This window comes from Trachypithecus francoisi, unplaced genomic scaffold, assembly GCF_009764315.1.
Source record: "Trachypithecus francoisi isolate TF-2019V2 unplaced genomic scaffold, Tfra_2.0 Lachesis_group2, whole genome shotgun sequence".
Lineage (NCBI taxonomy): Eukaryota > Metazoa > Chordata > Mammalia > Primates > Cercopithecidae > Trachypithecus > Trachypithecus francoisi.
In genome coordinates, this window is record NW_022681465.1 from 162,710,899 (window position 1) to 162,738,549 (window position 27,651).

The window sequence follows — 27,651 nt, forward strand, 5'->3', positions numbered from 1 at the left end:
AAGTAATTTAGATACATATTTCAAGCATATATTGGCCTGTCCGAAACATGATAACGATTAAACATAAACTGTGACTTTCTTTATTTGTAAAATGAAATAACAATCTTTTATTGCATTGAATTCTCCAAGGATTAAAAGAGGTGACATATTTTAAAATTCGTGGTACCTAGTAGATGCTTAACAAGTATTATTGTTCACTGACAACATTGGGTAAATGTTTAATGAATACAAAGCTGCCATTTTCCAAAGTTTATCCGAACAACTCAAAAAATATGAGAACTTCAGGGGGTTTCTAAATTCAGATGGTCTAAATTTCCCAAGGATATATTCAATATATTTTAATATTCATATATTGTTTAATAGCACCATCAAAACATTTTAATAGAAGCAAAATGCTATAATTAAAGTCCATTGTTAACAGAAAAGAATCTTGAGAAGAGAAATATCTTAAGAACAACCAATTTTGACGACGTATCCAAGTTTTATCCCTATTGCTAAAATAGAAATATAAAGTGTTCAATTTACATTTTCGCCAGTGCCTAATAAAATATACAAGACAGCCAAAAATGAAACACAATTACATTCAGCTTTGCTTTTCTTGTGAACCATAGGAAATATTTTCTTATCAGAAATTCACTTCTATTCAGAAATACATAGATCTGGGATGCTCAGGCCACTATGCTATGTGCTGAAAGACAGACATATATTAAGTAAGATCCTTGATCACAAAGCGATTAGAATCTAACTGGGGAGACAGAATGAATGAAATGCAAGTTATAAGAAAGGTATACTGAAATATGATGCATGGTAAGCTGAGAAACAACCTAGGAAATCTAAAAGAATTTATTTAGAGTTCTGAAGAATGGGTCAAATGTGGAAAAGGAATAAAGGAGGAAATGAACAACAAAGAAATAGCTCTCCACTTGGAATTTCTAAAACAATATATATGAACACAGAAACTCACTAAAATCTGCAAAAAATATTGGTCCTAAGCAAGGCTTCATTTATAAGAGTATGTTAATGTCAATTAAAAGAGGTACAAAATTGGGGAGATGGATATTTTTAAAAGGCTTCTCAAGTTCATGGAAGGATTAGAAAAAGGGATTGGCAGGTGAAGTCTGGGATGGATTTCAGTATGTACTCCCCTGTAGGCCCTACAGATTAGATACCTTTAGAAAGGGCACAACATGCAGAAACCTTTTGTGGAAATACACAGTTGTAATGCTAAAACCAAATCTAATGATCACATAAAATTTCTTACTCTTCTTTGTATTGTTCCAACTTTAATTTTTAAATTCATATACAGTAATATTTTCTTTTTATTGTACTGTCCTATGTGTTTTAACACTTCTATTGATGTGTGCAATGACCACAATAATCAGGGGACAGAACATTTCCATCACACCCCAAAACTTCTTTGTGCTATTCCTGTAAACTTACAGCTTCCCCTTTCCCTCATCAATAGTAATCACTGATCTGTTCATTATGTTTGTTTTTTAGAAAATGACACATAAATATAATTCTACAGTAAGTAACCTTTGAGACTATCTTCTTTCACTCAGCATAATGCTTTGGTATTCTTCCAAGCAGTTAGATGGATCACTAATTCATTTCTTTTCATTGCTGAATAGCATTTCCTTGCACGGATGTACCACAGATTGTTTATCCATTCACCTGGTTAAAGAACATTTGGACTATTCCTAAATTTTGGCAATTATGAATAGATCAGATGTAAACACTTGTGATCAAGCTTTGGGTGAATACAAATTTTCATTTTTTTTGAAGTAAATGCTCAGAGGTGGGATTGCTGGGTCATATGGTAAGTGCATTTTTACCTTTGGGATAAATTGCCAAACCATTTTCTAAAGTAGTTGTGAAGTTTTCCGTTCCCAGTAACAATGTATAAGAGTTGAGTTGTTTGATTTCTTAATGTTGAGTAATTTACACATTCTGTATACAACTCCTAGTATCTGGATATGCAACTTGCAAATCTTTTCTCCAGGGCTATTACTTGTATTTTAATCCCTTAAGAGAACAAAGTACTTTTGTTGTTTTTAAATATTGTTGAAATCCAGTTTATCATTTTTCCTTTCATGGACCAAGCTTTTGGTGTCATATGAAAGAACTCTGCCTAATCCAAGGTCATCAAGATTTTCTTTTATCTTTTCTACCAAGTTTTTATAGTTTTGCATTTTACATTTGGATTAATAGTCTATTTTGTATTAACTTTGTATAATGGTCATTCTTATGTATACTGATACTCAAATTTTTAAGCACCATTTTTTGAAAAGATAAATCTTTTTTCATTGGATAGTGTTTTTACCTTTGTAGAAAATCAATTGGCCCTATTTGTGTGGATCTATTTCTGGAATCTCTATGTTGGTCCATTGATTTGTGTATGTTTTCTTTCACTGACAGCACACTGTCTTGATTACTAAAGCCTTGTTTTATAAATGATATAACGAGTAGTATTTCTCTGAAACGATTTTTCTATTCAAAACTGTTTTGATCATTCAGTTGCAAATACATTTTAGAATCATCTTGTCTATATCTACAAAAAAGCACTTAAATTTTTATTTGCATTATGTTAAATGTATAGATCAGCCTGAGGAGTGGTACATCCATACTATGCTGTCTTCTACTTCATAAACATAGTATTTCTCTGCATTTATTCAGATATTTTATTGCTCTTACTGGCATTTTGTAGATCCTAGTATACAGATTTTGTACCTGTTCGGTTAAATTTATACCTACATATTTCATTTTTTCATTTTGGAGCTCTGATTACACACACACACACACACATATGCTCACACAGAAACACATATATATCATATCCTAATGTTTATACATATACATATATCTACACACACACACATAAACACCCATATATGCGAACACATATACATGTACATATTTAAAATTTTGGTTTCTGACTATCCAATTATAGTACATAAAAACACATTAGGTTTTTCTGGGTTAATCTTATATTCTTTGATTCTGCTAACCTCATTTATTAGTTTTAGGAGTTTTTTCATACATGCCTTGAAATTTTCTGTGTAAACAATAATGTTTTCTGCAGAGACAGTTTTATTTCTTCCTTCATATTTGTTATGCCTTTCATTTATTTTTCTTACCTAATTGCATATCTGGGATTTTTTTTTTCATGAGAGGGATGGAGTGGATAACCTTGACTTATTTCAGTCTGAGTCAGAAAGTGTTCATTCTTTCACCATTACATGTTACATTAACTGCCTTTTTTCTCTTCAGTAGATGCTCGTTATCAGGTTAAAGCAGTTTCCACCTATTCACAGGTTTCTGGGAGTTTTTATCATGAATAGATGGTGAATTTTGTCATAAGCTTTTTCTGCATCAGTTGATATGGTCACATGCATTTTCTTTAGGCTTTTAATGTATTTGATTGCATGGATTGATTTTCAAATATTGAACCAGCCTTTATTTCCTTAGATAAACCACTTGATTCTCTTCTGTTATTCATGTATTTCTGGATTCAATTTGCTAATACTTGTTTTCATGTTCATGAGAAACATTGGTGTATACGTTTTTTATTTTATTTTTTTCTTGTACTCCTTAGTTTGGTTTTTAGTATCAGGGTAAATCTAAGTATCCTTGACATTTGTTTTTTGAAAGAGATAATGTAAAATTTATATTATTTCTTCTTTAATTAACCAATGAAACTTCTTTAACTTAATTTATTCTTTAATTTACTAATGAAACATCCTGGTGCTGGAGATTTTATTTTTGGGTGATTTCAAAATAAAAACTCAAATTCTTTAATATTTAATAAGACTACTCAGATTATCCATTTTATTTTGGATAAGTTTTGTTTGAGGTTCTCAATGAACTGATCCATTTAATCTAAATTGTCAAACTGATGCTCACAGAGCTATTTTTATTATTCCCTAATGATTATTTTAATGTCTGTGGAGTCTATAATGATATCTTCCCTTTCACAGCTGGTATCAGTAAACTGTTTCTACTTTTTAGTATTCTTTGTTATAGTTGCTAGAGGTTTGAAATTTTACTCACAATTCCACACACAAAAAAAATTGTTTCCACTGATTTTCACTACTGCTATTCCATTTTGATTTCCCAGGAGCATAAATCAACAGGAGCATAAATCAACAGAATAACTGATTTAGGAGAATTCTTTAGGATAATCAATAGGAGAATTATCTGAAACAATAGGGGAATTCTCCTATTGATTTATGCTCCTATTTTTACTACTTCTTTCTTTCTGGTTGATATGAGTGTGTTTTGTTGTGCTTGTCCTACCTTTTCAGCTAGTTTAGGTAGATTTTTAGATTATTGATTTGAGATCTTTCCTTTTTTATAATAAGAACATTTAATCCTATACATTCCTCTCTAAGCATGGCTTTTTCTGCATCCTCCAATTTGTATGTTGTCTTTTCATGTTTGTTCAGTTCAAAATACTTAGTAATTTCCCTTGAAATTTTTCATTCAACCCATAAATTATTGAGAATGTTATTTTCCAAACATTTAGAGAACATTTTCCTGCTATCTTTTTGTAATTAATTTGAAGTCTAATTCCATTTTGCCCAGGAACATACTTTGTTTGATTCCAATTCCTTTGAATTTGTAAAGGTTTGCTTTACGAGCTAGAAAATGTTCCTTCCCCCTTGGAAAAATTTCCATGTCATTTGAAAGGCATGCATATTTTGCTATGGTTGGGCGGAGTAGTGTGTAAAGGTTAGCTAGTGGTGGTTTTCAACTTTTCTATATCACTGTTAAGTTCCTGTTTACTGGTTTTATCAATTACTCAGAGGAGTGTTGACATTTTAAATATAGTTGTGCATTTGTCCATTTTTCTTGTTAGTTTGTCAGTTTTTGCTTAATGAGTTTTAAAGCTCTATCGTTAAGTGCTAAAACATTTAAACTATTATATCTTTTTGGTTAATTGATTGCTTAATATTTTGTAATGTCCCTCTTAATTCTTGGTAATTTTCTTTGTTCTGAACTCTACATCATCTGATATAAATAGTTACTTGAGGGTTTTTTGTTTTGTTTTTTGTTTTTTACTTTTTACTACTTTTTCTACAGTATATCACTTTCATCCTTTTACTCTTAACCTATGTGTTACAGTTGAAGTGAGTTTCTTTCAGATAGCAAAGGTAGGGTCTTTAAATTTTTAATCCATTCTGATGGCATATTCAAACTATTTACATTTAATGTAATTATTGAAATGTGAAAATTTGGGCCTAACATTTTATTATTATTTTTTGTCGATGTTGTTTTTACTGTTATCCTTTCCTCTGTTGTCCTTTCCTGACTTTTGTTTTTTGAATTATTTTAATATTAAATTATTTATTTAATTATTTGCTTATTTAAGAGACAAGGTCTTGCTCTGTCACCCAGGCTGGAGTACAGTGGTGTCATCACAGCTCATTGTAACCTCAAACTCCTGGGTTCAATTGATCCTTCCACCTCAGCCTGCTGGGTAGTTGAGACTGCCAAAACACAATACCATGCCTGGTTAATTCTTAAACTTTTTTGTGGAAACGAGGTCTCATTATGTTACCCAGGCTGGTCTCAAACTCCTGGCCTCAAGTGATCCTCTAGCCTCAGCTTCCCAAAATGCTGGGCTTACAGGCATGAGTGTATTTATACACCATGTATACACCAGTATATTTATTGTGTTTTTAATTTCATCCTTCTGTATATATTTTTAGTGATTTCTTCCTATAGGTTTTACATTACACAATATTCACCCTTGAAAGTCTACTTAGAATCAGTATTTTACTGTTTCAAATGGAATACTGAAAGCTTAATTAACAACATGTAAGTCCTTTTATCCTCCCATGTATTACTGTTGTCTTAGGTATTAAATCTACTATACATCATGGACTCCATCAGACAATGTTACAATCTTTGCTTTCAAATATCAAGCCTATTTAAAATATTATGGGGTTGAGAGGAGTTTATTTTATTTATCCAGATATTTGTCATTTCTTTTACTTTCTGCATTCCTGATGTTCCAAGTTTCCTTTAAGTATCATTTCCCTTCTGTTAGAACTACTTCCTTTGGCAATTCTCTTAAAGCAGCAATTTTGGCTATGAATTCTCTTAGTTTTTCTTCATTTTATAATGTCCTTATTTTACCTTCATGTCTGAAAAATATTCTTCAAAAATATAGAATTCTACACTGACAATCCTTTCTTTCATGGATTCTGGATTTCATGGTTTGTTATGATAAATCTGCTGGAATCACTGTTCCCCTATATAAGAGCTTGTTTTTTGGTGTCATTTTTGGTTTATATTTAGCTTTCAGCAGTTTGATTATGATGTCTCCAGCTGTGCATTTCTCTGTGTATTCCTTGTTTGGAGTTGCTCAGATTCTTAAATCTGATGGTTTAAATTTTTTTCCAAATGTGAGAAGTCTTCAGTCATACATATTTTTTTCTTTCCTGGCGCCCATGATAACTACTGTGCTATTTTTCACTGGTTCCTGAGGCTCTGTTGGTATTGTTTTCCCAATCTTTTTTTCTTTCCATTTATCAGATTGGATAGTTTCTTCTGATTTGTCTTAAAGTTCACTGACTCTTTTCTCAGTCAGCTCCATGCTGCTATTCAGTTTATCCAGAGAGATTTTGTTTCAATTATTATTTTCTTAATTATAAAAATTCAATTTGCTTTTTCTTTCTATTTATTTACTAAGACTTTCTACCCTTCCATTCATTTAAAAAAATGTTTGCCCTTACTTGTTAGAGCATCTTCATAATAAATGCTTTAGTCTAGCAAGATAGTTCTAAAATCTGTGCCATCTCAGAACTGGCATCTGTCGTGTGTCTTTTTCCATGCAAATTGAGATTTTCATATGTAAAATAATTTTGAATTATGTTCTAGACATTTTACCTATAACATTAGGAGACTTATTTAAATCTTATGAAGAATGCTAAATTTTTTTTAGCATAAAATCAACCTAGTTTGGTTCAGGCTATAAGTTACAAACTTACAAGGCTTCTGTGTGTTTTGGTTAAATTGTCAATTTTCAAAGCCTTTGCATTGCTATTCACATAGCTCTGTTCTCGAAGAACTTTTAGAGTCATATCCATACATACAAAGTTGGTAAACAGCTTTGAGGTCACTTTCCTAAGCCCTTCCCTCTCCATGCTCTTTTTTAGCACCTTCCACTTCCATGCAATTCTCATTCCAGTCCTGCTTTCAGAAAGTTGGAGTTAGTTACCACTCTGCTGTGTACTTCTCATAATTTTGTCTGTTTCCACATACAAGCAGAGGGAATCAAGAGATGAGAAGCAATGGTGTTTACCCCATCCTCCTGGGATTAAAGCTGTTCAGCTCAGACAGGAAGATTTATCCAAATTTTTATGGCTCATATTCCTGCCACTGTTACTATCCCTGCTGCCACTATCATAGGATTGTAGAAGGCAGATGATGGGGCAGAAGAGAATGTAGACATTAAAGGAGGGGTTTCTCCTACTTTCTCTGAGCATCAGGACCCCTTCCTGGGCCTTAATCCAGAACGGGAGGGCTTCTGCTAGTATTTTCTCCCTGAAGGCCCTAATGACAACTTACAAGTGTCAGCTGTGTTGAATCCAAGATGGAGAATACAAAAAGAGAGAAAAAATATAAACTCACTGCTGGTTTGGTGGCACTTCAAATTCATATCTTCTTCCCAATCAGCCTGTTACTTTTACTTTTAAAAATCCTCAAATAGGTGTTCCATTCTCTCAAGTTTTATAGCTGCATTCAATGGGAGAGAGAAGGGTGGAGTGTGTTTACTCCAGTTTACCTGAAACTAGACAGAGATAGTTACTTCTCTGCAAAAAGTAAAAATAATAAACCAAAACTAGCATCTTATAATTCAAAGAAAACTGCCTAGGGAATTGTGGGTTTTTTTTTTTTTTTTTTTTTCTGTGATGCAAATCAAACATTTCCATTATCTCAATATTCTTCAGAAGTACTTCCACTATCCAGCTACTTAGAGGACAGGACTGGGAAGGACCTGGAAAATGCAGAGACAACTTTGGTATATCACTAGATTATTTACATATTAAAGTCCCAAAGCACTGCAATATTTGACAAAATGATTTTCTTCTATATGGGTTTATACAGTTTCTATATTTTGTCGTGTAATAATTGATAATATTCTATATACCATAGTTCAACTAACCTACTAGACATCTGCTTTAAAATAATATGGATTGTATTAATATTATTAGCATACTGATGATTAAACAAAAAGGAAAAAAACAGATTTGCCAATTTTCCCCAATACTGTTGCTTAAAAAATGCTAAGAAAAATTTCTACTGAGTTCAGAATAAAGTTTTCTGATCAAACCAACATCATTAAAATTTGATGGCAGACCTTTTTTCCCCTCACATCCAGATTTGGAAGAAAATACTAATGCTTCTCTATGTTTAAGAGATATGTATTAATACATTTATTCTTGGAAGCTATGATAGTGAAAGAGAAAAAGTTGGCTCAGTATGAAAGGGAGACAAATAGGAAACTTTTTAGGTTATCTGGGCAACAATAATAAAAGGCTAGGAAAAAGGAAAATGTTTAAAGAATATACAAATAGGATCATTTTAGGCACCATTCTATTTCTAGCGCCTAGCACCTAACACAAACTTGGACACAGAATAGGGGTTTCAAAATATTGGAGGAAATTGAATAAATGATAAGAAAGAGACAGAGAAGTGAAAAGAAGGCCATCTGAAATGCAAGAACCAATAAAAATTGAGGAAAATGGATACAATAGCACATTTCATATTATATTCAAAGTATATTTCCAGGCCTCTCAGATACGAGAATTTAGTACAAGATGAAGGTTATTACTCTCTACATATCAAATATATCTGAGACCTAGACCATCATAATGTGCCAATAGCCAATGCTTTGTGGCCATCTGGATTAAATGAAAACAAAGTTAAGAAAAATAGTATAGAATCAGCTTCTAATACATGTAGCAAACGCTCATAAGTTTATTCCTATTAAGTCTAATTATAATTATTGGGAGATTAAATAATGAAAAATCTAAATTATAGAAATAATTGTGATGGTTAATATTTCTGAAATAAGTAATTTTAAATTTATTATTAAAAATTCTGATTAGTGTGTTTAAAAATGTCTTAAACATGTTCATCAACAGTAGAGTGACCATATGGCTAGTTTGCCTAGGGCATCCCAACTTATGCTTTTGTCTAAGCATAATTATGTCTCTTTTAACTTTTAAAAGTTCCCTGGTATGAATTACAAATTATATGTTTACTTTATCTATAAATAAACCTCACAGGCCTTTTTATTTCAAAACTAAAGTCATGCCCAGGCCCAATCGGACTCTATTAGGTTTTCTTAGTTTCTTCGCTAGAGACCCAGAGACTTGTATTTCCTCTATTCCAAGCTGGCGCCATCCAAATTACCTCCTTGAAGAACCAGTTTTCCCCACTCCATTTACTTTCTGTACCACAGTCAAGTGTTTAGAGCCATTTCACCTTAATATGCTTTTGTTCATCACTGATGAGACAAAGGAAATGAATATTAAATATAGAGAAATTGGAATGATTACAGAATTGTATGAAGTCCTTGCAAATCCTCTTAAAATCCTTTTGCTGTTTTACCGTCTCATCAGATACGATAAATGAAAATCTTTCTTTGAATTTCTCCCCTTAACTTTTATTTCTTAACATTTTCTTCCTTCTTATTCTGTCCTCACCAAGGATCATGTATATACTTGCATCCAAGGTAGACTGTTTTCTTCCCGTATATAAGCCCCCAATTAATATGAAATAATATGCATCCTTTAGTCAGAATGAGCTAGTTTTCTATTGTTTCATAGCAAATTATCACTAATGTAACAGCTTAAAGTAACACCCATTTATTATCCCACATTACTATAGGTCAGAAGTCTGGGTGGGCTTGACTGGGTTCTCTGCTTGGGAGTCTCACAAGGGCAAAGTCAAGATATCATTCAGGCTGTGCTCCTGTTTTAAGGTGTTGGAAAGTATCAGCTTATAAACTCATGCAGGTTGTTGGTACAATTCAGTGGCCTTGCTTCTGCTTTAAAATTTTCACCTGGAACTCCATCTCCACTAAAAATACAAAAAATTAGCTGGATATGGTGGCACCTGCCTGTAATCCCAGCTACTGAGGAGGCTGAGGCAGGGGAATCGCTTGAACCCAGGAGGGAGAGGTTCCAGTGAGCTGAGATTGTGCCACTGCACTGCAGCCTGCGTGACAAAGCGAGACTTTGTCTAAAAAACAAAAACAAAAACAAACAAACAAACAAAAAAGTTCCACCTGGTTAGATCTCCATGTCTTAAGGTAAACTGAAAAACTAATTACCTCTGCAAAATTCCTTCACAGCAGTACTTAGATTGGCATTTGATTGAATAGCTAGGGGTCAGAAATCTTGGGATTACTAAGAATTCTGTCTACCACACTGAATATATTCTATTTGCATGGCTGAAGCTTCCTGTGTTAATCACTGAGCAGTGCATTATAACAAAAGATCTCTCATAAATGTGAAGACCTCTGAATATTCAAAAAATTTTCAAAAATTGTTTTTATAAAATTTTACCCATTGAAGGTTGGCACAGGCTTCTAATATGCTTGCTAATTTCTTCTGCAAAAGTATATGTCCCATTAGACTGAGTGGGCAAAAATCTGTCAACATTGAATCCTTCAGAGAGCTTGACATTGGACTTTGAATATAGTAAATGCCTAATAAATGTATTGGAACTTCCATGAATACTTAATTACACTACTAATTCATTTAGAAACTAAAATTCATGTAGACAAAAGTTAACCTATTCTTTGCCTAGTCCAAAGGCTTAAAAATGTCAAAATATTGCATATTGAACTAATAAGGCTTTTCAATACAAACAGTATAGTTCTATCATAAAAGGTATTAAAGTAAAAAGATGACCTCAATAATTGCTTTAAGTATTTTAAGTCCCTGAGATTCTCTATGGTTGAGGTGCCATAATGCAAAAGAAAATGCCAAATTGCTGTTTAACAAAAATCAAGCTGCTTAAAAATGAGCTTAACCTCTTCTCACCCAGCAAAAATGACTACTTCTGCTGCAATGTGGTGTGAAGAATGTACTGTGTTTGGAAAGGGAAGTGTCTGGAGATTCTCACAGTACAGTGTTGACATAGAGGGCTATTTAAATATGTTTTAGTGTATGGATATGCTTCTTTTTGGCAGCTGCTTCCTGGGTGGTCTGTATACCTGACAATATGTCAAGTGCATAAAATCAGAATATTCAGAAGCATAGAGAAGAATAACCTGGATCATTCTAACCTGCTCAAAGACAGAAGAAAAAAAGTTAGGATGTTGAAACAACTAAGTTTCCATAGAATACCTGGGGGAGTCAGAGCATCACAGAGCTGGGAACTTGGTGGTAGAGGATACACAGCCTCTCTTATCCACAAGTATTGGAGGAATATTCATAGCGGGAAACTCAATCAATCAGCATTTATCTTTGCCAGCTTTAAGTATTTTCCAATTTTCTATACATTAAAGTCCTTAAAAAGTATCATGAAATGTGTATACACACACACACACACACACACACACATAAACACTGACTATCCCCATTGATTATCAATCATTCTGAGCTTATGGCAGAATTGCTCAAAGAGGGTTATGCAGAAATCTGGGATTCCATAAGACCTTTTGAGTGGGTCCTCTAAGACCTTTTCAAGAGGTATATGCAAAGTTAAAACTGTGTTGACATTTGTAGTGATGGTGCCAAAGTAATGGTAGGTAAAATTGCCTAGTCAAGGCAGTGGCACCAACTTCACTGTCAGTCATTTTATTCACTGCCACTTATTCCCCGGAGGGGTACCATGACAATTTCACTTCAAAATTTCCAGATGTAGCAGTAACATTTATTCATTTTATCAAATCTGAACACTTGAGTATATACATGTTAAAAATATTTTTGTGTAATAAAAAAAGAAGTATGGATAAAGCATTTCCGTTGCAGGCTAAAATATGATGTCTCAGTTAAAAGTATTGTGAAATCGTTTCAGTTATGAGCTGAGCTGGCTGTGCTTTTCATGAAGCATCATTTTTTCATTGAAAGAACAAGTGACAAACAGTATTCAGACTTGGAAATCTGAGCAATACTTGCCTAAAATGAATAAAGTGAACTTGTCACTCTATGAAAACCAACTTATGGTATGACTATTTTTTTTTCCAATAATAAAATTCAAGTTTTCAAGTGAAAAATTAGAGTATTGGAAAACTTTCATCTGTCACCATGAGCTTGACAGCTTCTCAAAACTTAAAGACTTTTCTGATAATATAGGTGGTGATATTAACAGATAGATAAGATTAGATTAGATAGATAGATATACAGATAGATAGGTAGATAGATAGTAGGGTGAAGTGTGTCAACATTTAGAATATCTGCCTAATTCAGTGAACTAATATATTCCAATCAATAGATAATTGATACTAAAAAGCCATGGAGGGTTAAAACATCCATTTAAATTAAGATGTACCAATAGATATTAATATACTAAAGTGTGAAAGTTCATTCTGTGCTTTCAGATTCTACATTGTCCCATTCCACAAACTTTTAAAACACTGTGGCATGGGTTTTAGAAAATGCACAATAATCTGAAAATAGTCCTCCATTTTTCAACTACATTCTGGGTAAGGCCACATTTTCCTCATACAGGTCAACCATAGTAACATACAGAAACACCTTATGCAGAAGCAGATATGAGATATGAGATTCAGCTGCCTTCTAGAACCCAAACAAAGAGACTCTCAAAAATATAAAACAAAGCCATGTCTTCTCACTATTTTTATTGTTCTATATAATATAGCTAATTTTTGTAAAAATTATGAATGCATGTCCTTTATGCTAACATTTGATGAGTATATTAATTTTAAATGAATCAAAATGATTCTAGAATTTATGTTAATTTCTAACACAACAATAATTGATAAATGTAACCTACATAAAAATCTATTTGGGATCTTAAATAACTCAAGAATGTAAAGGAGTACAAAGACCAAAAAGTTTAATAATTACTACCTTGTAGCATACAATCTGAACATCTCTAAAACAGTTTCTAAAACTTTTTTTTTTTTTTTTTTTTGAGACATAGTCTCGCTCTGTCACCTATGCTGGAGTGCAGTGGCGCAATCTCAGCTCACTGCAAGCTCTGCCTCCTGGGTTCATACCATTCTCCTGCCTCAGCCTCCCGAGTAGCTGGGACTACAGGCGCCCACCACCATGCCCGGCTAAATTTTTTTGTATTTTTAGTAGAGACGGGGTTTCACTGTGTTAGCCAGGATGGTCTCGATCTCCTGACCTCGTGATCCACCCGCCTCGGCCTCCCAAAGTGTCTATTTAAAAAAAAAAAAAAAAAAACCTGTGGTGACATCTTAACTATAAAACCAATTATCCAAGTTAGTGTCACAACACATGTGAATGTTGAGCAAATTGGATTGTGTGACTGTTGCTGCAAGATGTATAAACATATGTATGTATAACAATACATACATAAAGTACAGTAATACTTTAAAAGTTTTTCTTGAAATTCCACTTCCAGCAGTGAGAAAAGTCTGGTTGCAAATCACCTGAACATATAAATGATGGAGTAAAAATAACAAAAATCATCTTAAATGCATAGCTGAGTTCACTCTTAAGGGAAATCCTTCCATGGGCTGAAGGAAAAGCAGGGAAGAGTTCTGAGCTGGCACTGATGTGCTGATTGCCTACAGGCATTTGCCAGTCTCAGATCCAAAATGTTCAGCCTTAGCCATTGCACTGGAACAAAGATAATGCCTGTTCAAGGTAAGATCTCCAAACTGAAACTTCTAATTAAAGTGAGTGGGAGAAGACACCATCTTTCCCCACCCTCCCACACAAATAACTAAACTCAACGAAATGATAAGAAAAACAATCTGCTCCCTAAAAAGAAAAGTTACAGCATGAAAACCTGTCTACGGCCGGGCGCGGTGGCTCAAGCCTGTAATCCCAGCACTTTGGGAGGCCGAGACGGGCGGATCACGAGGTCAGGAGATCGAGACCATCCTGGCTAACACGGTGAAACCCCGTCTCTACTAAAAATACAAAAAAACTAGCCGGGCGAGGTGGCGGCGCCTGTAGTCCCAGCTACTCAGGAGGCTGAGGCGGGAGAATGGCGTAAACCCGGGAGGCGGAGCTTGCAGTGAGCTGAGATCCGGCCACTGCACTCCAGCCCGGGCGACAGAGGACTCCGTCTCAAAAAAAAAAAAAAAAAAGAAAACCTGTCTACTTTTTAGCCTAGACTCTGTATTTTGTTTTGTTTTGTTTTTGTAGGACAGATGGCATTAAAGTAAGTTAGACTGATAGCTAAATCCTCAAGAGCAACAATGGATGCCAAAGGACAGGTCAACTAAATCTTCAAAATGTGCTGAAAAAACAAAAATACCAAACAGGTATCCAGAATCCTGGGATTTTATACTCACTTAAAATATCTTTCAAGAATCGAAGTAAAATTAAGACATTTTCATACTAACAAAAACTTAAGTGTGTGTCACCAGTAGACTTTTACTAATGAAAATTCTAATAAATATTGCTTCAATAGGAGGAAAGTAAGATTAGGAGAGAGAACTGGTTTGTAAGAAAGAACGAAGAACTAATAAAAGCTAATAAAATAATAAATATGTGAATAAATCTAATTGAGCACCGACTGTAGAAAACCATAACATCTTGTGTGTTTTAAAAATCAAATAAGTTGTTTAAAAAAATGGTAACAGCCTACAATAAGGACGGGGGATATAGAATGTTTCAAGGGCTTTATATTCCTGAGAGAAAGAAAAGATAAACTTGGGACTTAGATATATGTTTGCATTTCTATCGTAAACATGTCTTTAATGCACATAGGATTCTCTAAGGCGTATTTGTAAGAATTTAATTAATGATGTCAAGTTGTACAAATGCCAGTTTTACTAAACACTGCCCAAAGTTCTCTAAAGTGATTATACCAATTTAAATTCACTCCTGAAGCACATTGTTTCCATAGATTCACATACTTGCCATCACTTTATAATGTAGGATTTTAATTTCATCAATCCCACTGGTAGAAATCTGCTTGCGATCTGAATGTTCATTTCCTTTACTACTAATGAAGTTGGACATCTTACCATTTTATGTTTTTAAATTCACCCTTGATGTATTATCTTCCAAAAATGGTCTTTGGAGTCTTTTGCCCTATTTGGCATGTCTACTTCCTTGTTTCTTACTTACTGATTTAGAAAATTTGCTTTTATACTCTGGGTTCTAATACTTTGTTGGTTACACGTATTGGAAATACTATTAATATACATCAATAATTCTAAGATTCACCTTATTTCACATTGTAATGTCTTGAAATCAATAATTCTTAGAATTAAAATTGGTCATTGTCTTATTTATTTAGTGATACATAAATTAAGGGTATGTGTTGAAATCAATGAAAATTGAAGATACTTTAAAATCCAGGAAATATTGTATCCTCTCCCTGATAGAAGCTTGCTTTTGTTCACTTTCATTACTGTCTTTTAATATGCATACATTTTAAATATTAATATAGTTCCTGTATGATTAACATTTTTGTGTACTCTTTAAGAAATCTGTCTCTTCTTCAAAAATAGACTCCTGTTTTTACAAATTTAAACCATACAGAATTAACCTCAATTTTTTTTCATGTGAATAACCATCTTAACATCACATATTGAACTATGCCTTACCCAGTGATCTGCAGTATACATCAATTTCCAAATACGGGCAACTGCGTTTTCATATTTACTGTGTACTATATCTTGGTATCTGATAGCGCAGGTTTCCCTCCTTCCTATATTCTTTCTTCACCAATATCTTGGCAATTTTCAGAACTATGTTCTTCTATACATTTAGAATCATCCTGTCTAGTTCCTTCAAAACTCTTGTTAGAATTTTAATGGAATGCATTGTATTAATAGATCGGTTTGAGGGAAATTAATATTTGTATCATATTTAGTCTTATGAGTAGAGTGTATCTCTTCATCGAGTTGGGTCTTCTTTATTGAACTGTAATATAGTCTATAATATTCTCCACATGTTTTACATACTTGTCATTAGATATATTTCAATATATTTCATATTTTACATAAAATAACAGAAGTTTTAATTTCTTACTGCCTATGACTACAACAAAATGCAATTTGTTACTGCATATTGATTTGATATCTAACTACCAATTAAAGTCTCCTACTATTTCTCATAATTTAATTCCATAATCTGTTTTATTCTTTATGTAGATAATTGTATTATCTAGTTTATTGTAATGCCTAAAATTTTCAGTGCATTGGTGAATAGAAGTGGTGGTAGCAGAGTTGTTTCCTTGTTTCTGATTCTAAAAGGAATGCTTTTAATGCTCCACTGTTTAAAAGGAAAGATATTTACAAGTTGTTTTGTAAGTGATTTCTACTGGTTAATAAAGTTCCTACTTTTCCCTACTTTGCCAAGAGTTTTTATCATGAATGTGTTTTGAATCGTATGAAAGGCATTTTCTTTATCCAAACAAGATGATCATATGGTTTTTATCTTTAATTGGAATACGTAGTTACATTTTAAGATGTTCTAATGCTAAACTACCCTTGCATTTCTGGAATAAATCTGCAATAAAATAACCATACTTGGTTATTTTAAAAATGCATTCATTGTAAGATAATATCTGCTAATATTTGATTTTGACTTTCTTCATTTCTTTCCTAATAAAGAAGGGCTTATCATTTTTCTGTTTTACCCTATCCTCTTAGGATTTAGTAAGACATTTATAAAGTTTTAATCTCTCCATTTTCTATTTTCTAAAATAGTTTGTATAACACTGAAATGATCCATCTTTGGAACATAGAAATCATCTACAAAATCATCAGAGCCTGGTATTTTCATAGGTATATTTTATTTTATTTTTATTTTATTATAAGTTTTTTTGAGACAGGGCCTCACTCTTGCCCAGGCTGGAGTGCAATGGTGCCATCTCAGCTCACTGTAACCTCCACCTCTGGATTCAAGCAATTCTTCTGCCACAGCCTCCAAAGTAGCTGGGATTACAAGTGCATGCCATCATGCCCAGCTATTTTTTTTTTTTTTTTTTTTTTTTGTATTTGTAGTAGTGATGGGGATTCACCATGTTGCCCAGGCTTGTTTCGAACTCCTGGCCTCAAGCAACCTGCCCGCCTCAGCCTCCCAAAGAGCTGGGATTACAGGCAGGAGCCACTGTGTTCAGCCGTGGGTAGATTTTAAAGAACTGATTCAATTTATTTCATTGTTAAAAGAAGACATAGACTATTTTGTTGTTGTTGTTTTGGCTAATCCCTCAGCTAGAAATGGTTAACTATAATTAATCATGTTTGTTAACAGAACCCGAGTTTGTTACTCCTTATAAATATTTATATATCATGGTACCAATTACTACTTTTTATCTAATCTCTTTACCAGTTCTCAAAACTAACCATAGAAACAGAATTGTTGATACCACAGTTTAAAGACTTGAAATCATTATGTTTCTTTATTCTTTCTCTAAATGATGGAGGCAATATTACTTAGAAAGTGTATGGTTTTCCATGGCTGCCTGTAAAAATTATTGCAGATTCAGTGGCTTAAGGTATCCAAATTTATTCTCTTGCAGTTTTCTAGGTTAGAAGTTTGACACAGACCTCACTGGCTAAAATCAAGTGTTGAAAAGGCTGTTTGTGTTCACTTCTGTAGGCTCCAGGGAAGATTCTATTTCCTTGTTTTTGCATGTTCTAGAAGCTGCTCACATTTCTTCACTAGTAATCTCATTCTTCAAACCATCCATGATGAGCTGAATCCTTTTCATATCGCATCTCTGTCTTTCTTTAGTAATCATATCTCCCTCTGACTCAGAACTTTTCTGCCTCACTCTCCCACTTTTAAGAACTCTTGTGACAACATTGGGCCTACCATGATAATACAGGATAACCTCCCTATTTCAAGGTCAGTTGGTTGGCAGCCTTAATTCCATCTACTACCTTAATTCCTTATTGCTTTGTAACCTCACGTATTCATAAATTCCAGGGACTGGGGCAAATACGCTCTTAAGGACTATTATTCTGCCTACCACAAAAATTAAGGCAATTTCATAAGCAAGAGCAGCAAAGAGATAGTTTCCACTTGCATAATGAAATACACTTTATTTCCCTTAAAATTTAAGTATACCACCATAGTTCATTCAATCTAAGATTTTAAAAACTTTGAATTAAACTGTGACAACCCTGGTAAGCCATTCATTGCAAAATGAATCCTAATTTCAGGGATTTAAAAGGTAAACACACGCCTGTAATCCCAGCACTTTGGGAGGCCAAGGCGGGCGGATCACAAGGTCAGGAGATCCCGACCAGCCTGGCTAACACGGTGAAACCCCGTCTCTACTAAAAATACAAAAAATTAGCTGGATGTGGTGGCAGGTGCCTGTAGTCCAGCTACTCGGGAGGCTGAGGCAGGCGAATGGCGTGAACCTGGGAGGTGGAGCTTGCAGTGAGCCAAGATCATGCAACGGCACTCCAACCTTGGCGACAGAGCAAGACTCCATCTCAAAAAAAAAAAAAAAAAAGAAAAGAAAAAAAGATAAATGCACATGTTTTTAAATTGATATTTTAATGGATTATAACATATAATACCATGTGCTTTCTTCTATGATCTACATACCTACCTACTGACCCACCAAACCATCTACATAACTAAATCAACAGGAAAAAGTGTGTAATTGAGAAGGTGGTAAAAATTATTTTTACTTTTTATCCCCTATGTAGCTTTTCAAATATAAGCTTAGTAAATAACTATAATTTATCAACGAAAACACTTACTTAACAATATTCCATAACATTAATATAGCCCAACTTATTTAAAATGCACAAATCTTTTAACTCAGCAAATGAGCACAATATCCTATTGTTTTAAAGCTGAAATATTGGTAAATAAAATTATTTCAAAGTTCGCGTTTGTCATTTCCAATTTAATTCTATATCTTCATCTGAAGACATTTTTCTCACATTCAGTTTTCTAGTTGTATTTTTATCTATGGCATAAAAATGCATTATGTTATAAAAGAGAGGTGACAGTACAGTGAGAAGATCTGAGGTAGAGTCTAGCACTACCATTTATTATCAGTGATTCTGGGCAAATCTGTAACCTCTCCACGGGGAACAAGAGGATGTGATAGAAACTGGTGCAGATGAAATGCCAATTAACTAGCTGCTTTGCAACTGTCACAGTTTCACAACATTCTGTGAGACAGAAGATGTAGCCTCTATTTTAAAGGTGAGGAATCCAAGCTTTTGAGGTGTTAGTGTGCCCACATTCACATAGTTAATAAGTAGCATAGCTCTGATTTAAATCTAGGTATCTGACTTCAAAATCTATGATCTGTTTGTTTTTCAGGGCTTTCTTCATCTGTAAAATAATAATGATAAGAAAACTAGAGAGTTCAGATTTTGATGGAATTAAATGAGACAATGTCCATGAAAATACTGTTTGCATTACAATGCAAAGCATAAATCTTAGCATTGCTTTGAAAATACAAGCATTTCTCTCCATTTATAACTCACATTAATAATATAAATTAAAATCCTCTAAGTGCTGTTCTTTCCTCTTACTATACCTAGGAGAGTAGGGAGAAGCATCTTAAAGTTATTCATTCAACCCTACACGATCCAAACTAATAAATACTAAATCTACTTCTTTCCTTTCTCTTTCTTCTCTCCATATTTTCATTATAGTATTAAAAGTAAAATGGCTGACTTCACATTGGTTATAGATAAAAGAAGTATACAATGACTTAAAAGCAGCTATCAAAAAATATATCCCTTTGGATTATATGAAGAGATTTTAAAATGTGTATGCAAAAACCTTTTATTGATGTTAACCCTAAATCACTTCAGCTTTGTTTTACTAGCGATTGATAGCTATTAAGATGATTGATAAGCTATATACATGCTCATTTAATTTTTTAAGAAGTCACAGAGCAGTTTACCAGCATTTTCTCTTAATAACAATAGAGGTTATTAATATTGTCCCATATTTTTCTCGCCCTGTAAATGAAAATATGAACATCAGGGAAGATTTTTATGCCTTAGGCTACAAGGAACATAAAAGTCTTTAACTGGCTTAGTAATAAGGATATACTGACTCACATATTCAGAAACCCAAACATTAGACTGGGCTCCAGGATTGGAGGATTCGACAATGTTATCCAAGAGTAAGATACTTTCCATCTCTTCATTCTGCAGTATATGATGTCAGATTCATCACAAGGATGGTTTCCTTCCTGATTACAGTGATAAGGGTTGCATCCTTCCTTATTTATATCCAGTGGAGGCATAAATGATCGAGCTCTAACCATCAAAAATGCTACCTTTTTCAGCTTCATGAGATAAATCTAGGGAACAGATCATATGTCTCCACTTGGGCAATGGCATGTGCTGACTGGCTTAGGCCTATGGTCCTAAAACAATCCCCATGATAGGCCCAGACAAATCACGACCCAACCCCCTAGGGCTATCCTTTCCTAACATAGCATTGCAGCTACACAGTGGTAGATGCATGGATGATGAGGTGGCAACCACGGTGTCTATGTCTCACAAATGTCTTTATAAATCTTATTAATATACAGTTGTCCCTTTGTATCCATGCGGGATTGGTTCCAAGACTCTTTGGAGATAACAAAATCCATGAATGCTCAATTCCTTTTATATGACGGGGTGGTATTTGATTATAACCTATACACATCCTCTCCTATACTCTGAATCATCTCTAGATTACCTTTAATACCTAATATAATACTTAGCACTTACAAGGTAAGCACTATGTAAATAGTGGTTATATTACATTATTTTTAATTTGTATTTTTGTTATTGCTGCATTTTACTTCATATTTTTATTTAGACAAAATATTTTTGTACCACAAGTGGTTGAATCCATGGAGATGCAGTCCATGATACAGAAGGCTGACTGTATATGACTCTATACATAGGCATAGGTAGTGTGACAAGAAGGTTTTTGTGGGGTTTAGGTAAAACAGATTACTTTGACTTGGTTGCTATAAGTTTTCATTTTATCTGTCTTGAAGAAATATTTCCGATTTTCACTCTGCTCAAGACTACATAGGAAAAGATCCCATCTATATTTGGGCTAAAGGAAAAAAATCTGCCATAAGATACAGAAGGGATAACTAGGCTTTAGTGATGCCAGAGGTGCCGATGACAACCTAAGGAATCAGCAAAACAGAATTCAGGAAGGGCACTGGAATTTTCACACCCTATGCTGTAATATTTAAAACTGATTTTTTTGAAGATCTTAATGAACAGGACAAACAGAGCCAAAGACTCAATAAATTGCTTTCCTGCCAAATCTTACATACTCTCATTATCGGAACACACTGAAGTACTCAACTATGCAAATGTGTTTTAAATTAGAAAATAAAATTTACATATACCGTATCACAAATATACACAGAATTTTGAATTAGCAGATTTAGCAAGATTTAGAAATTCTGTTGTTATCAAAACAGAAATTGCTTCTTATTAGTAGCTGCTTACAGGCTATACAGAGTCAATTCGTGTGTATAGCTATGGAAGATATCGCCTGAGTTGCTGATTTCTCACATGTACTCGAGCAAGGCAAGATGTGAGCTGTCCCTATTAAAGAAGGCTTTAATAATAATACATGGGGGCAACATTGCTGCTTGCATGAAATAAAAGGTTATTATTTTGAGACAAGTTTTACTGGTAATCAAAAGCTTCCACGGTTAGGGTAACAAAAACTAGATGTCAAGTTTTCATTTCTGGAGATTCAGACAGGAAAAGAAGAAAACTGGAGGGGAAGCAGGCAAGAGAGTCAACAGTAGGAAGATGGTCCCTACATCAATTCCGCTTTTCCTTAGGTGCCCAGCTCTTTTTATGCCGACAGTTCCTTCTGAACCAAATATTCCCTTGATTCCATCATCATCCACTTTATATTATTATAACTACTTTCCATCGTAAGTTTTATGAATAATGCATGTCAAAAATCCTTATATTATCCAAGATGTTAGACATATGAGGAGGCTGATGAAAAATTAGGTTAATGGAACTGGCTAGAATTATCTTTTAAAATACTAATATCCCTATGTTCTGTTTCTGCCCCCTTTTATTTATTATTTATTTATTGTTTATTATTGTTCACTTTATAAAAAACAAATGACACAACAAAATGGTCAAGTTAAAATACTGCTCATCTTATAGAAATGAACCCTACATGATACGCCAAAATTAGATTACAACTCTTACATGTACCTTACCAATAATATATTGTTACACACAGCTACATAACTTCAAATTAAAGAGAGAGAGAGAGAGAGAGAGAGAGAGAGAGATAGATAGATAGATACATACATACATACATACATACATACATAGATACATAGATACATAGATAGGGGTATCTTTGGATAGATACATTTATATTTATATGGATACATTTTAAAACATGAAAATATAAGTGGCCATTCTCTCAAAATTAGAACAGTGGTTTCATGAATTCTGTTGGCTATATGGTTCTGTTTTAGGCACTTTAGATATATAATACAAATGGTGAAAAATTTGCCACTTTACGTAAGAAGAATCATACTGAATCAGCAGTTTATTTTGACACAGTCTGCAAAGATTTTTTTTTTTATTCTTTAAATAAAAGACATTTATTTAATGTCTTTTGACAATGTTTTGCAAAGATTTTTAAACACACATAACTCAAAAAACAATCTGTTATCCTGCAAATTAGTCAATCACAATGTCATTAATATATTTTATCTTGGGTTATTAATAATAATAAAATTTTATCAAACTCATGTGTGCATCTCTGAGAAAATAACAAAAAAAGACTGATTATAGCCTTAAAGCATCACTTAAATATTATCTCCTATATATAGTTGACACGTGTCTTTAAGCTATTTAATTAATAACTAAAGTGCTGACAAACGATTAAACATATAGGTAGAAAATATGTATGTCTGACATTTTGAAGTTATTCCTTTATAACCAGAACACAAATAATTTCATATACTTAACAAGTGATGTGTTCAAGTTCTCCAGAACTCCAAAAGTATGAGAATTTTTACACTTACCAACAGTATCACATGGTTCATCTTTGTGCACACAGAAATCTTTCCTAGAAAGAAAAATAGAAAACTGAAATAAAGATAAATTGTTTTCTACAAACAAGACATCATGTGACTCATTTTTAATAGTTATATGATTAATTGAAACACATCTGTTACCTCCAAGAATCTAATAAAATTGTGAATAAGATTAATTTTTAATTCTAAGATATAGAAGATTAAATTTTATAGCACATTTGTACATGATATAATTAATCCTCAGACATTAGAAAGTTCCCATATTATGGACAATATTTCAAAAGCAAGATCCCATCTTGTTGTGAATTTTATAGTATTCTATTGTTTTATTACAAAAAATAATATCTGGTATTGGGACAAGGCTTTCCATTTGAAAAATTACTGGAAGATACCTACTTCATGTAACACAAAAATTATTTCCAGAGAGAAGATTTAAATGTTAGAAATACAACATAATATTTTATATCACAAGACTGGCAAAATTTTTAAAAGACTGATAATCATTTTATTAATGGTATAAGGAAATTATTATTTTACATAAATGGGATCTAACTATGTAAAATATTTTATAATGTTTACTCTTTATCTGAAACTATATCTTAGCATTCCTAAGAATGCTTCACTTTTTTTTATCAATTATTTAGGATTTCATAGAACATAATTTAATATATCTTAATACGAGTTATGAGATTTGGGGGCAGAATATATGAAAGCAAAACTTTTAATCTACCTCTTACTAGCTACATGACCTTAGGCAACTTATTTAGCCTTGTTGTGCCTCTGTCACCTCATCAAAAAGACAGAGGTAGTAATAATATCTACCACCTAGGTTTATTATTCAATTTAAATGATATACATAAAACCTTAAAAACCTAGGTTACTGTGCAAGGGGAATGAATTAACACATATAAGGTATTTAAAACAATGCCATACACAAAGTAAGCTCTCAAAAGTTAGTTGTGATGTTTTGTTGGGGATTTTTTTTATTGCTGCTATTAGTGTATCATAATATAAACAACTTCTTAGCAATAAGCTTTTAGGTACTATACAATTTTTACTATCACAAACAATATTACAATAGGCCTTTTGTGTGTACATAAATGAGAAAGCAAAATTATCTTTTAAAAAAAATTTCCTCTGTTACAGGATCTGAAAGCTGTGTCTAAATGATAAAAAAGAAAAGACTTTTAAAATTAAAGCACAATACTTTTGCCTATTCACCAATGAAGTCTACATTGATCTTGATAATGGTTAGCTTTCAATTCACATCTCGCTTGTCTCATTAGCAGCGTTTGTGATTTAATACATATATATATCTATATATGTGTATATATGTGTGTGTGTGTGTGTGTTCGTAAATGTTCCTTGTATATTAGAAATGTATATTTATTTTTTTGGAGTGCAGTTCCATCTAGCTCTTAAAAGCTCTGATATACAATTGTTATGTAGAATAATCAATTCTGGATTGATTTTTACATGGTACCGAGAAAAGACTGTTAAAATTCCATTGTGGTTATAATTTTTTTGATGTTTCCCTGTGATTTTAATTTTTGCTTTGTTTAATCTCAAAGTTTGTTTATTAAGTACTCAGTATCTAAATTTGTTTATTTTGAACTATTATTTTTATTATCATGTAAAATCCATATGTTTACTTTGCTAAGGTAGATTGTATCTGATACTAACAAATATTAATATACAGTATTGCATTAGTATTTGCTTGTCCTATCTCTTTCATTTTGTTGTTAACATTCATTTTCTCTGAGTCTCTTATAAAGAGTACATAGGGAAACTTTTAAAAGCTAGTTATATAATATCTTTATAAATGAGTTTAATTCTTTTCTATTTTATTGTTGATATCTTTGGATTTCTATTATTTATGATTTCTATTTACCAAGTTATATTTCTTTGTTCTTTTCTCTTTCTTCCTTTTATTTTTTACTCACTTTTTTTGGCTACTTTGAAAGTAACATTAAATTGTGGTTGATGTGTGATTCCTTTTACATTTTAAAGTATGATATATTTGTTCTCTATGGCTGCTGTAAAAGTTCCATAAAGTTGGTGGCTTAAAACAACACAAAACTTTAACTTACAGTCTGAAGGCCGGAAGCTTGAAATGGGCTTTACTGTGCTAAAATTAATGTGTCAGCAGTATCATGTTCCCTCTGAAAGCTCTAGATGAGAATATGTTTCCTTGCCTTCGCTAGCTTCCAGAGGCTACCCAGGTTTCTTGACTCAGGGCCTCCTTTTATTTTCAAGGCCAACAATTCCATCACTCTGCCCCCTGCTTCCATCATCATATGACCCTCTCTGACTCTCCTCTCTCTCTTTTTTCCTCACACCAGGATAATCTCACCACCTCAAGATCCTTAATATAATCACATCTGTACAGTCATTTCTTCCATACAGGATATTTTCAGGTTCTGGAAATTAGAGCATAACCATCTTTGCAGGGGATGTTATTTTTCCTGCCTACCACATATCCTTAGAATGTGTAAAGCTCTTCCTCCTGAAAAAGGAAAGAACGTAATATTCTTTTAATCCAATCTCTCCCTTCAATTTTTCATGTGTTTTTAATTTGAAATTATGGTTGCATCTTGATTTTTCAAATCTAAAATTTGACAGTTGCTTTTAAAAACCATCAGGTTTACGCAACAATTTGCCTTTTTATTTAGCAATTTATTTTCTCAGTTATATCTTGTATCTTTACTTTCTAGACATCTCACTATTCTTTTACTTTACATTCTTCAGTATCTCTTTCAATGACAATCTATCTATGAATGGTAAACTTTCCTAGTTATTTTCTTTTGCTTTCATTTTTATTATTTTGCATTTATTCATAACTGAACAGTAACTGAGTTGTTATAAAGTCAACTTATTGACTCTCAAACACTGAAGATACCATTTCATTTTATTCTAGCATTCATAAATATTGATTAGAAGTCTCTGATTACAGTTTTTGCCCTTTATTCATGCATTTGCTTTCTGCTTAATTTTTAACACTATTTCTGTCTTTATAATTCTACAGTCCCACGAAGATGAGTCAAGGTACTGATTTTGTTTTTATTTATCTTCTTTGGTACTTGGTATATTTTCAACTTAAAGATCCATGAATACTTAAAAATTCTTACCATTATCTATTTAGTTAATCCCTCTGACATTCCATTCTCTTTTCCTAGAACTTCTTTAGGAATATTATAGTTCTCATTCTGATGTCTGTAATGCTCAGGCACCTTTGTGTATTTTCATTTCTTAACCACTCTATGTAGCCTGCTGGGAGAATCCCTCAGATCTATCATCCAATCCACTAATGCTCTCTTCAGCTGGATCTAATATGCTTTTCAATTTAGAAATTGAAATTTTAAGTATAAGTACCATATTCCATACGTCTTCCTGAGAACATTTATTTTCATCAGTTTTCAAATAAACTGTTTTTCCCCAAAAAAACACCTTATTCTCATATTTTGAAATTTTTGATCATTTTTAATTAGATGGACATGCTTGTTTTATAATCCCTGTTAGTCTTTTTAAAAAATTATTATTCCTTAATATGTCTCTGGGTTCTTAAAATGGAATATGTTGTCACTGGTCATTTTGGAATTCTATTATGAACTCAGTCAGTGGGATGTTAATTGTGGTTGCCTCATCATGTAAGTTGAGAGAGAGTCCCTTCACAGCAGTTTTGCATATACTTTCACTAAGTGCTTCAATTCTGGAATCAGATTCATTGTAATGAATACCCAGAGGAGGCATTTTTGTCCTAACCTGGGGTCATGGATGAGGCAGAATGTTTGCTTGTTCACAACCTGTGCTTGCTGGCAGAACTTTTAACAGTGCATACTTTCATTAAGGATCTAAGTATCTACAAATTCTAGTTGTGTGTAATCATTTCAGTTCCACTTCCCCACTTTGCACAGACTCATTAAAACATAAAAACCTAGATTTGTTTAGTTCAAAAAACTCCCTCAGGGAAGCTCCCACATTACTTTAGATGCTTACTAAACTTCTTGCCAGAACTTGCTTTATTTTTGGCTCATCTGTGCATGTAAAAGTATGCTTATTGTATTTTTTGCTGTGGTTTATGGATGTTCATAATGGGAACATTTTCTGATTATCTAGACAGCCAGATTATCACATAATTAAAAGAACTGGACTTAATCTGTGACCTACCATATAGGAATGAAGTATAGTAAAATAACACATTAGTTTATTGTTAGCATTAGGTCTAAATATATATAGAAACAAGCCATATATGCCTTATTTTATTATTACATTTTATATCATGCAGCTACTTTCACCAAATGCTTTAAAAGACTGCAGACCTGCCTCAATAAGATGTTCAGTTGATATTTAATAGTTTTTCAAAAATGTCTTTCAACAACTGGGGATTATTTTACTTATAAATTATTGTAAAAAATTAGTGATTACTACAATATTGTTATTTTTCTTCCAAATGGTTGGAGATAGACAAAAATAATTGTTGCTAGC

At 32.9% G+C, this 27,651-nt stretch overlaps 1 protein-coding gene across 1 annotated transcript in view; it reads right to left on the reverse strand.

Annotated features, from left to right (window-relative positions):
• The window catches only part of ADAMTS19 (ADAM metallopeptidase with thrombospondin type 1 motif 19), a 269,639-nt gene that overhangs the window by 160,402 nt on the left and 81,586 nt on the right, over positions 1-27,651 (reverse strand). The window contains exon 7 of the mRNA XM_033181355.1: positions 23,155-23,198. Within this exon, the coding sequence (XP_033037246.1) occupies positions 23,155-23,198 (44 nt within the window). The remainder of the gene's footprint in view (positions 1-23,154; positions 23,199-27,651) is intronic.